Source organism: Entelurus aequoreus, linkage group LG02 (assembly GCF_033978785.1).
Source record: "Entelurus aequoreus isolate RoL-2023_Sb linkage group LG02, RoL_Eaeq_v1.1, whole genome shotgun sequence".
Taxonomy (NCBI): domain Eukaryota; kingdom Metazoa; phylum Chordata; class Actinopteri; order Syngnathiformes; family Syngnathidae; genus Entelurus; species Entelurus aequoreus.
In genome coordinates this window covers 38,756,599-38,769,145 of record NC_084732.1, presented here as the reverse complement: position 1 = coordinate 38,769,145, position 12,547 = coordinate 38,756,599, and the positions used below count along the sequence as shown (strand labels likewise).

General features: G+C 44.8%; 1 protein-coding gene across 2 annotated transcripts in view; it reads right to left on the bottom strand.

Annotated features, from left to right (window-relative positions):
- Positions 1-12,547, bottom strand: part of rps6ka2 (ribosomal protein S6 kinase, polypeptide 2) — a 74,053-nt gene that overhangs the window by 33,561 nt on the left and 27,945 nt on the right. For both annotated transcript variants that reach the window (XR_009821813.1, XM_062026347.1), the window contains exon 3: positions 1,110-1,191. Coding sequence is in view for 1 of the 2 variants with exons in the window: in XM_062026347.1 (XP_061882331.1) it covers positions 1,110-1,191 (82 nt within the window). In the remaining variant the exon portion in view is untranslated. The remainder of the gene's footprint in view (positions 1-1,109; positions 1,192-12,547) is intronic.

Below are 12,547 nucleotides of genomic sequence, written 5' to 3'. Positions count from 1 at the left end.
CATTGTAAAAAGTGACATAACGTTAGACGAGGCAATGTCAATGTTTACCTAAAAAACTAGATCACTTATATCATTTGTGTCAATAGATGTTCACAAGAATTTCACGTTCATCTATAGAAAAAATGTCACTGTAAGTTGTTTTAATGTTTCAGCTGTGTGTTTGCAAGTTCTCCCCGTGACTTCATAGGTACTCCGGCTTCCTCCCACCTCCAAACACATGCACCTGGGGATAGGCTGATTGAACTCTAAATTGAGCCTAGTGTATGAATGCGAGTGTGAATGTTGTCTATCTGTGTTGGCCCTGTGATGAGGTGGTGACTTGTCCAGGGTGTACCCTGCCTTCCGCCCGAGTTCAGCTGGGATAAGCTCCAGCACCCCCTCGACCCAGAGAGGGACAAGCGGTAGAAAATGGATAAATGGCCAACGCTATGCTAACATTAGCCCTGTTAAACATCATACATGGCTGTAAAATCTCCACTCTTTTGTTTTACCGTACATGCTGTAGGAGTTTCTCTCTCTCTCTCTCACACACACGCACACAAACACAAACAAACACACACGCCAACTACAGTGCAAGTACTGTCAAAAAATAGCTACTAAATATATCGGAAGTTACTCACCAATTACTCAGTACTGGAGTAGCTTTTTCAACAAATACTTAGTTACACTACTCATTATACTACACTCACTCTATTTGGATGACTATGTTTTACTTTTACATGAGTCATATTACTCTAAAGTAACGGTATAAGTAAAATGTTTGGTTACTCTACCCATGGCTGCCTTAAATGCAAGGACTTACCTGGGCTGTATCCCTGGGCCCACACCAAATCAAGGCCCCTGATTTTAACGACGGAATGCAATGATTTCTGTTCATAGATGTCATTCACAGACAGCTCTGCTTCATGTCTTGATTGCGTACTCTCTCTCGGCTGCGTTGTTTTTTTCCTATTGCTTCCGAGCGGGGCTTGAACCCAGGTTGCCGGTGTGAAAGGCCTGTATCCTGACTACTGAGCTAAAAACACAGGAAATCACCTGGATATAGCTCTGCTTTTTCTTTCCGTATTGAGCTCCCTTGTCCGTAGTTCATTACAAAGTTGCTAAATTACCTTTGAGGGTTGCTTTCTTCAGGACTTTCATTGCATACAGTTGTCCTCTGTCCACTCCTCTGATCTTTCTCACCAGAAACACCTGCAACATAATTGAAGTCATCCATCAGTGTCGTAATCATGCTTTTAAGACACTTATATAAGATAGGGCTGCAACAGTCAGCGATGATTTTTTCGGTTGGCCGACAAATCAAACGATTATTTATAGAAGTTAATTTGTGTCTTTATTACAGAAGTTTTTTTACTGGTTAAGACACTCCGAATGTATATGAAAATAAAGAATGTGGGATTTACAATTAACTTTGATCAATAAAACACTGAATATTGGGAACATATGAACATTGCTCCTCTTTACTTCTCAGACCACCTTTTTGATCGACATCTTTTCCAATAGAGCAAAATGTAACTAAGATACAACAAACTTGCTGAAACATACATGCAAAGGCTAGAAATCACCCGCATCGCCGATATAATATCTGTTTTCTGTCAAACTTTGTTGTAAAAAATCTGCTTCCATGTGTGGTGCTGGCTGCTGTGTAAACAAACCCCACCCACTCTGCAGTGCCTTTTGCAGCTGCTCTGACTGATTACCGTAATAACCTGTAAGTCCCTCAAGAGCGCATATATTTAAACAATTGTAATAATTTCTATAGTTCAAGATTTACGGTAATTTGAAAACGTACTGCACATCATATTGGCGGCTACAGTTTCGATGTTAAAAGTAAAAAAATAAATATGCCCAAGTCGCCAAAGTATCCACAGCCTGTAGAAATGTGCATATGTGAAGCATGAAGTTGGCGTAAGGCAGTGGTCCCCAACCACCGGGTACCGGTACCGGTCCGTGGATCGATTGGTACCGGGCCGCACAAGAAATAATTAGTTATTTCCGTTTTATTTGTTATCTACGGAGCCCCTAAAGGGACATGGGAATTTTTTTTTTTTTTAGACATGTATCTCGTGGCCACGAGAAAGTATCTCGTGGCCACGAGAAACTTTCTCGTGGCCACGAGAAACTTTTTATTAAAAAAAAAAAAAAAAGTCAGATGCGCGTGTGTAAATATGCGATGTGTAAAAATCAAAATATTACGTACGTCGTATCACTTTTTGTCAGGCAATATTACATTTAATGACAACTTTACATAAATGAATACATCCAAACACGTTGTACATATTTATTATTTGCAGGAAGAAATAACAGTTACAATTGTGTGTGTATCTTCCAAGCAAGAAAGAAGTTTGATCACATCAACATGGGACTAACTGACACACTCCTCTTCGCTGCAGGTCCGCAAGCCACGCCCACCCCCCACAGCCACAGAAGAGGAAAACTGTCCTTTCCCGGGCATGATAACGTCTTAAATAATGTCAAACACGTAGCGTTACAATAACCAGGAAGATAAAGTGTTTGTCTCACACCTACTAATCAAGCATTCACATTTTGCCACAACACACATCGGGGAAAGTCCTATCTGGAAATACAGCCATATTAACTCCTAAACTGCCATTTTAACACACACCAAACCATCAGCACGCATCCAATGCTTTCTCGTGGCCACGAGAAAGTTTCTCGTGGCCACGAGAAAGTTTCTCGTGCGCACGAGAAAGTTTCTCGTGGCCACGAGAAAGTTTCTCGTGGCCACGAGAAACTTTTTATAAAAAAAAAAAAAAAAAAAAAAAAAAATTAATTTTTTTTATTATTTTTTTTTTATAAAAAGTTTCTCGTGGCCACGAGAAAGTTTCTCGTGGCCACGAGATACTTTCTCGTGGCCACGAGATACATGTCTAAAAAAAAAAAAATTCCCATGTCCCTTTAGGGGCTCCGTAGTTATCAGAGCCCGAACATTTTTTTTTTTTTTTAAAGTATTTTATTTTGAAAAATGACAGGATTCTCTCGGTTATATATTGGTCACTTGAGCGGCAAAATTTAACCCAGCTCGGAAAATGAGTAAAAAAAAGACGTCTTTGGAAAGTTTCTTTGTGAAGGGGAAAAGGCACCGGGAAGAGAGAGAAGAACAGCCTACGACTTCCAACAAATAGAAAGCTTTTAACAGACAATACCAGGAGTCCTACTTGAAATATGGATTTATCGCAACAGGTGATTCCCACGCACCGAGCCCGCTCTGCATAATATGTGGTGACCAGCTCTCTAATGAGGCAATGAAGCCTTCAAAACTGCTTCGCCACTTAGAGACCAAGCACCCTGGATTAAAAGACAAGCCCTCTGAGTATTTTGAAAGAAAAAAACATGAACATGAAAAACAGAAGAAATTACTGAGGGACACCACATCAGTAAACGAGAATGCACTGAGAGCATCGTAGTGGCTAATCGTATTACTAAAGCTAAAAAGCCATTCACTATTGGTGAAGAATTGATCCTTCCTGCCGCTAAAGACATTTGCCGTCAACTTCTAGGAGAGGCTGCTGTTAAAAAGATATCACAGGTGCCTCTGTCGGCTAGCACCGTGACTCGGCGCATTGAGGAAATAGCCGAAGACATTGAGACACAATTGTTAGAGAGGATTGATAAATCACCGTGGTACGCACTCCAGGTTGACGAATCTACAGCGTTACGGTGAGTTAAAATTCTCATGTTCTTTATATTAGTTTTTAATGTTGTATCTGCATCTTATTTTGAAGGCATGTAACTGTTACCATAGCAACCCCTCCCCAATTTTCAAGCGTTGACCGGTCCGCAGTTACAAAAAGGTTGGGGACCACTGGCGTAAGGCACCGCATATTGGGACGGTATAGCTAGGTTGGTAGAGTGGCCGTGCCAGCAACTTGAGGGTTGCAGGTTCCATTCCCGCTTCTGCCATCCTAGTCACTGCCGTTGTGTCCTTGGGCAAGACACTTTACCCACCTGCTCCCAGTGCCACCCACACTGGTTTAAATGTAACTTAGATATTGGGTTTCACTATGTAAAGCGCTTTGAGTCACTAGAGAAAAAGCGCTATACAAATATAATTCACTTCTCTTCACTTCATATTTCCACATTCAGTTCACTCTTGATACATCTCAATTTTGCCATGAAAAAGAGCATAAGCCAGGTTTTTGTGCATACGTACGCTTAATATATGAAGACCCAGGTCTGCTGTAGTGTGAAGCGCTGCACAAACTGCCTTTAAGCAGCTGCTTTGCAGGACCTGTGTCACATGACCACACACTCGACACCTCTTTGGCTGGTTCTGGCACACCATCGATGGCTATAATCATAATTTTTCTTTCAAAAACTTTCAAATACCTGGGAGTAACCTTGGACAATGAACTCACCTTTGATCAGCACACCACGGACATTCAAAAAGAAGTCAACAAAGACTGTCAGCCATCCGTAAACTTAAAGGACTATACGGTGCACCTCACCTCCTGTTATTCCTGTACCAAAGCATTGTTCAACCCATCCTTCTGTAGTGTTCCACATGTTTCTTCACTATGCTTTCTGTAACCAACCGGACCAAACTCACATGCATTACAAACACAGCAGCTAAAATCATTGGCCTACCCACACCCAACATCTTAGATCTAAACCACAGGTCCATCATTCGACTGGCAAACATGATAGTCCAGGATATCACTCACCCACTACACCAATATATCATCCCACTACCATCAGGGCGCAGGTACAGAAACATCAAATTCCAGAGGGCCCGCCTCAGGAAAAGCCTTATTCCTGCAGCTATAGCCGCCCTAAACAGCAGGCCCGGCCGACCTGTCTGATAAGCCAGTAAATGTGTTGGTGCTGTCAATGTCATGTATGATGTCTTTTTGCTATTTTTGTCCGTGATGTGTAATGTTTGTTTAAATGTACGGTCAGTGAAAATGAATTTCCCCACAGGGACCAATAAATCTAAATCTAAATCTAATCTAAATTTACTGAGCATCTTGAGTTTTGAAGTAACAAATATTTCTGCACTGAATTTTTATGAACTGAATTTTAAAAGTCTGTATTTTTTTAAAAAAATGCATTTTTAAACACTGGCATTTTGCTCACACATTTTTATTAAATGAAATTGTCAGCAAAATGTGATACAAAAAAACCCAAAACATCCATTTGACAAAATTCAAACTCAAAAAATTCAGTTGCATAAATTCAGTGTCAAAAAAGTTGTGTGAATAAAGGCACAAATAACCTCCATAACTATAGCCAATGATTTGCTGTACAAGTTTGAGTTTGACGTTAAGTTTGCGACTCGATTTTTTATAGTTTTTGATTTTATAGTAAATTTAATTGTATTAAAGATAACATAAATTACTCAGAAACAAAATGTTTTACTTGAATGCACTAAGTATATTACCACAGTTAAAAATAAATCATAGCTTGTAAGTTTTAAGTATTTTTTTTTTTTCCTTTAGTCTCCGCAACATTGTGTGAAAATCGGGCGTGGTGCCTCTGGATTGGCCGTTTGTGGTGGTTCCTCTCTTTAAGAAGGGAAACCGGACGGTGTGTTCCAACTACAGCGGGATCACACTCCTCAGCCTTCCCGGTAAGGTCTATTCAGGTGTACTGGAGAGGAGGCTACGCTGGATAGTCGAACCTCGGATTCAGGAGGACCAGTGTGGTTTTTGTCCTGGTCGTGGAACAAGCTCTATGCTCTCGGCAGGGTCCTTGAGGGTGAATGGGAGTTTGCCCAACCAGTCTACATTTGTTTTGTGAACTTGGAAAGGTCTTCGACTGTGTCCCTCGGGAAGTCTTAGGGGGAGTGCTCAGAGAGTATGGGGTATCGGACTGCCTGATTGTGGCGGTACGCTCCCTGTATGATCACTGTCAGAGTTTGGTTCGCATTGCTGGTAGTAAGTCAGATTTGTTTCCAGTTAGAGTTTGACTAATGTCAGGGCTGCTCTTTGCTACCAATTATGTTCATAACTTTTATGCACAGAATTTCTAGGTGCAGTCAGGGCGTTGAGGGGATCCGGTTTGGTGGCTGTATGATTAGGTCTTAGCTATTTGCAGATGATGTAAGGCTGATGGTTTCATCTTGTTAGGATCTTCAGGTCTCACTGGATCGGTTCGCAGCTGAGTGTGAAGAGACTGGGATGAGAATAAGCACATCCAAGTCCGAGTCCATGGTTTTCGCCCGTAAAAGAGTGGAGTGCCATCTCCGGGTTAGGGAGGAGATCTTGCCCCAAGTAGAGGAGTTCAAGTACCTCAGTGTCTTGTTCACAAGTCAGGGAAGAGTGGACCTGCAGTGATGCGGACCCTGCATCGGTCCATCTTGGTGAAGAAGGAGATCAACTGGAAGGCAAAGCTGTCAATTTACCGGTCGATCTACGTTCCCATCCTCACCTATGGTCATGAACTTTGGGTTATGACCGCAAGGACAAGATCACGGGTACAAGCGGCCAAAATGTGTTTCCACCGTCGGGAGGCGTGGATCTACCTTAGAGATAGGGTGAGAAGCTCTGTCCTTCGGGAGGAGCTCAAAGTAAAGCCGCTGCTCCTCCACATCGAAAGGAGCCAGATGAGGTGGTTCAGGCATCTGGTCAGGATGCCAACCCAACGCCTCCCTGGGGAGGTGTTTAGGGCACGTCCGACTGGTAGAAGGCCACGGGGAAGACCCAGAATACGTTGGGAGACTATGTCTTCTGGCTGGCCTGGGAACACCTCGGGATCCCCCGAGAGGAGCTGGACGAAGTAGCTTGGAAGAAGGAATTTTGGGCTTCTCTGCTTAGACTGCTGCCCCCGCGACCCGACCTCAGATAAGCGGAAGAAGATTGATGTTTTTTAAATTGTCCGTTTATGCATACACTTACAGTTTAGGCACATAGGCGTTCTTGTGTAGAGTTTTCTTCGAGTCAATAGAATAGCAAAAAGCGCATTAAAGTAAAAAAAAATACAACAATACAAAATGTTCACTTTTGAGGTGGTATAGATGCAGTTTTAAATAAAAATACAAAAAAAATGTCAAGTGTTTTTCCAGGTATAAACAAATTGTAAATGTGACTGTCAATGCAAAAAGTATTTTTTATCAGTTCTTAGGGTTATTTTGCTGTATTTATTTACAGAAAGGAATACAGGTGTAAACATGAATATTCCTAGTGTCTTAGCAATACAAATGTAATCAAGCAACAAGTCGACAATAACTAATCTTTGTCGATTAATTTTTAAAATACATGTTTTCAATTGTGTCGACCATTGCAGCCCTACCTACCAATACTGATCGTTTACACGGACGATATGTACAGTAGTATTCTTAAATTTACCTGAGTGAGACAATAAATATCAGACACCATAATAACTAAGATTTACGTGAACAAGATAAAAGAGCATTGTGTGGAGTCAAGCAAGATAAAGTTTTGTGATTTAGCCACACACCAAGCAAGATAAAGTTTTGTGATTTAGCCACAAAAATACAGTTGAACCAATCAGTGGCCACGATACTGAACAGCAAGCTCTGATTGGTTTGGTCACCTATAGTGGCCACTACTACTGTGGTCTTTCTGTTTTTAGTTTATTCAGCCATTGTTATGGTTGAAAATGCTTAATTGAGTTCCGCAAAAATTGTAGAATATGCTTTAAAAAAAATTGCCAACTTTGTTAAGCCGAAGTATTCAAAGTGACTGTACTCCGCTTATGTATTCTTCCGCCGTACGCACCTGACTACTTCTCTTTTTCTTTTTGTACAGTATTAACAATTTATGAGTGTGCCTTAATAACCACAAAGAACGAGTACCACCTGTGTCTATTGTGGTTTTAACTCTTCAAACACCTAAATGAGTAACTCTGCAACTATGTTCAGCTTTTTTTTCGTTTTTGTGAGGCCAGAGGAAAAGGAAAGGTGGCCACAGAACCGCAAACATAATACCATTGTGATGTTAGTGTGGGTCATGGGGGGTTATCCACCTATGTCCTGGCTCCCAGCACAATATGGTTAAAGTGACAATGAGGTGACATCAATAATAATAGAGAAGAACATAATATACTCGCCTTTACTAATTGGGGTGGCATGGCTCAGATGGCAGAGCGGCCAGCCGAGTCACTCCCCCTGTATCTTTGGGCAAGACACTTTACTCACCTTGTTCCATGTGTCACCCAAACTGGTGTAAATATAGCCTAAATGTAGATAATGAGTTTCTCAAAGTAAAGCGCTTTGAGTCACTATGCGCTATTTAAATATAATTCACTAGACTAATTCAAACAGAGTTGTATCTCGAAGCTATCTGACATCCCTGTGGTGAAATATAGTTTCATCATTATGGCACAGAAATGCTACTCATCCAGTAGCTACCAGCCTCTATTAAATTGCAACCTATTGCATCGTCAGTCATGCGAGTGGAAAAGCCTGCAGGTGGGAGTGAGCATCTGGCCTGCTGTCATGCATTATAATTCTTGTTGTTACTAGTCTTTTTATTCCTACATGGATTTTTAAACAATGATTAGCAGTGTAAACACAACTTTCTGCATTTTTCGCTGTTCCCCAGTTAAGGGCTGGGCGACCAGACATCAACTGCCTACTGGTGGTGCTAAATGGAGCTCTGGGCTTAGTAGCCATTTTTTTCTCTGGGAAAGGTTGGTCTGGGCCCTTGCAATGGCAAGGAACTGAAGATCGATGACTATCGACCTTGGTCCCGGGATGTCAAGATGTGACCGACACGACAAACAGGACTGTTCAAAGTGCCAATACTAACAGAGCAAGTAGTTTTGTTGGACCAGTCACGGTACGCACGCCTATGCCTGGATGCTTGGGGGCAGTGGGACGTGTGGGGGGCGCCCCGCACAGGACTTTTGGACATGTGCGGCCTGGGTTCGGGTTTGGGTTCATCTGTGAAGGCAGAGTTATGCTGACGTTGCGTCCTGCACTGCAAAAATTGAAATCTAAGTAAGATTAACCCTCCTGTTGTCCTCGGGTCATTTTGACCCGCCACTGTATTAAAAACCACAAAAAAAATCCCCTAAACGATATTTTTTTAACTTGAAATGATATGACTTTTCCTAAATTTGCACCAACAGTAGAAAAAGTGAAATGTTGCTTTTATTCACATTTCCATGTAAGCTGTACAAAAAAATTTACAAAGGTGGTCTTCGGGTCAAATGACCGGTGGGTCACAAAGTGTTGAAATCAAAGTCATTAGTTATTTATACATCAAAGAATGTTACAATGTTTTAGTTGTTATAGTCCATCAGTAGCAGAGCTCTTTTTCTGTGGATTTCCAGAGATTATAAAGGTGCTGCAGATCACAGGGCCCCGAATTCTGTCTGTGCTGAAGCCATGAGTGTGCGTTAAACCGCTGAAGAGGCTCTAGAGCTGATTTTTTCAGATGTACAGCAAGACAACTCTGATTCAGAAGAGGAAGTGGAGGATGTATCAGAAGAAGAAGATGGGGAGGAATACAATCCAGAGCATCATGAATCATCTTCAGAAGAAGAAAACCCTTGAAGCTGAAAGAGAGACTTTCCTTTTAAAAAATGGCAAAATAACATGGTCCTCAGCAGCATATGACCATCAAGGCAGGCATCAATCAATCAATCAATGTTTATTTATATAGCCCTAAATCACAAGTGTCTCAAAGGGCTGTACAAGCCACAACGACATCCTCGGTACAGAGCCCACATACGGGCAAGGAAAACTCACCCCAGTGGGACGTCAATGTGAATGACTATGAGAAACCTTGGAGAGGACCGCATATGTGGGTAACCCCCCCCCCCCCCCCCCCTCTAGGGGAGACCGAAAGCAATGGATGTCGAGTGGGTCTGACATAATATTGTGAAAGTCCAACACATCAGCGAAAGTCCAGTCCATAGCAGGGTTTCCCGCAGCGTTTTGTTGTTACGGCGGCTGCCTTAACAACAAAGAGCCACCGCCTAAACTAACGTCTTAACAAGAAAATTGTAGGCTTCTTTATTACTCAAATATTTGTATTTATTATAAGATATTGTTATTTGGTTATTTTTTAATAAACAATGTGTTCAATGTAATCAGAGTCTGTAGTCTATTTCCCCCCTAGGGCCGCGCGCAAGGGTCAACACAGAAGTGAAGTGAAGTGAATTACATTTATATAGCGCTTTTTCTCAAGTGACTCAAAGCGCTTTACATTGTGAAACCCAATATCTAAGTTACATTTAAACCAGTGTGGGTGGCACTGGGAGCAGGTGGGTAAAGTGTCTTGCCCAAGGACACAACGGCAGTGACTAGGATGGCGGAAGCGGGGATCGAACCTGCAACCCTCAAGTTGCTGGCACGGCCGCTCTACCAACCGAGCTATACCGTCCAAGTCTCAGGCCTTGTAGTGTGGAGGTGGCGGGTTTCGGGCCGTCTTCCCCTGCTCTGCTTGGCGCGCGTGTGGCACGGCGGGCTCCGTGGCCGACGGCAGGCCATCGTGGCTTGACGGCGGCGCGTCCCGACGGGCTGCGTGTGGAGGCTAACACAGAAGTCTCAGGCCTTGTAGTGTGGGGGTGACAGGTTTCGGCCTGTCTTCCCCTGCTCTGCTTGGCGCGCGTGTGGTACGGCGGGCTCTGTGGCCGACGGCAGGCCCTCGCGGCTTGACGGCGGCGCGTCCCGACGGGCTGCGCGTGGAGGCTAACACAGAAGTCTCAGGCCTTGTAGTGTGGGGGGTGGCAGGTTTCGGCTTGTCTTCCCCTGCTCCGCTCGGCGCGTGTAGCACGGCGGGCTACGTGACCGACGGCAGGCCCTCGCGGCTTGACGGCGGCGCGTCCCGACTGCGTCGCCTGTAGAGCTTGTCTGTCCGCCTCCCCCGTTGTACGCGTAAATCACATCCGCCTTAAGACGGCCGTGCCCGCCCGTATGGTGGGGGTTTTAGTCAGGGTCGCTTCACCAGCAATGGGCTCACGCTGGGGCTAGTCTGTTCGCCTACCGTCTACCAGATGGCAGTCGCGCCCGCACACGCTAAGGGGGCTCGTGACAGGGGTCACCCGTGGGTTTGCTTGTGTGCACGTCGCCTGTAGAACTTGCCTGCCCGCCGCCCCCACTGAACGCATAAACATCCGTCTTGCAACGGCCGTGCCCGCCCTTACAGTGGGGGTTTATAGCCAGGGTCGCTCCACTTGCAGTGGGCACACGCTGGGGTTAGTCTGTTCGCCTCCCCATTGCGCGCCTAGCGCGGGTCTGCCTAGCGGCAGTCACGTCCGCACACGCTGAGGGGCACGTGACAGAAGTCACCCGTGGGTTTGCTTGTGGGCGCGTCGCTTGTAGAGCTTGCCTGTCCGCCTCCCTCCTTGCACGCGTAAATCACATCCGCCCCAAGACGGTCGTGCCCGCCCGTACGGTGGGGGTTTATAGCCAGGGTCGCTCCACTTGCAGTGGGCTCACGCTGGGGTTGGTCTGTTCGCCTCCCCATTGCGTGCGTAGCGCGGGTCTGCCTAGCGGCAGTCGCGTCCGCACACGCTGGGGGGCGCGTGACAGAAGTCACCCGTGGGTTTGCTTGTGGGCGCGTCGCTTGTAGAGCTTGCCTGCCCGACACCCCCGTTGTACGCGTAAATCACATCCGCCTTAAGACGGTAGTGCCCGCCCATACGGTGGGGGTCTTAGTCAGGGTCGCTCCCCAAACAGTGGGCTCACGCTGCTGCAGAACAAAACATCATAAAGATGACCCCAGGACCCACAAGGTATGCCGTTTCTCATGCCGATGACATTGTCTCTACATTCTACCTGTTTATCACACCAGCAATTGAAAAAATAATCCTGGAGATGACAAATTTGGAGGGTTTTCGCAAATATGGAGACAGCTGGAAAAAGATCTTAGCCGGAGTACACAGGTCCCGAGGTGAGGCTGCAACTAGTCTATGGGATGCAGAGAGTCGAAGGCCAATTTTCTGAGCCACAATGCCACTTTCACACCTACTCAAGACTGATACGATTTGATGACCGTGAGTCAAGACCAGCAAGACGTGTGACAGACAAACGTGCAGCCATAAGAGAAGTCTGGGACAATGTAGTTCTTCCGAGCACACTGCACACAGATGGTGATGTTAGCGATCGTGAGGACAGGAAGCCAGTCATCATCCTAGACTACAACCGCAACAAGGGAGGTGTGGACAACCAAGAGAAGGTGGTTGGAACATACAGCTGCAAAAAGATGACTGCCCGCTGGCCCCTGGTCATATTCCACAACATCATTGATGTTTCCTCCTACAATGCCTTTGTGATTTAGAGAGAAATCAACCCGACCTGGATGTCTCGTAAGCAGAACAAGAGGAGGGTGTTCCTGGAGAAACTGGGAAAGGCACTTGTAATTCCACTCATTGAAAGAAGGAAGCATGTCCCCCGCACAGAAGCCTCAGCAGCAGTTGTAAAAGCTATTCAGAGTGCAGGAGCTCCTGATCAACCTGAGGATCCAGCTACCACAGCCACTTCCCCAGCTAGGGCAAATAAGAGGAAGAGATGTCAGTTCTGCCCTCAAAAGAAGTACTGTAAAACACATACTGTGTGCTGCAGGTGTGAGAAATATATCTGCAAAGGCTGTGCACTTGCATACTGCCCTACATG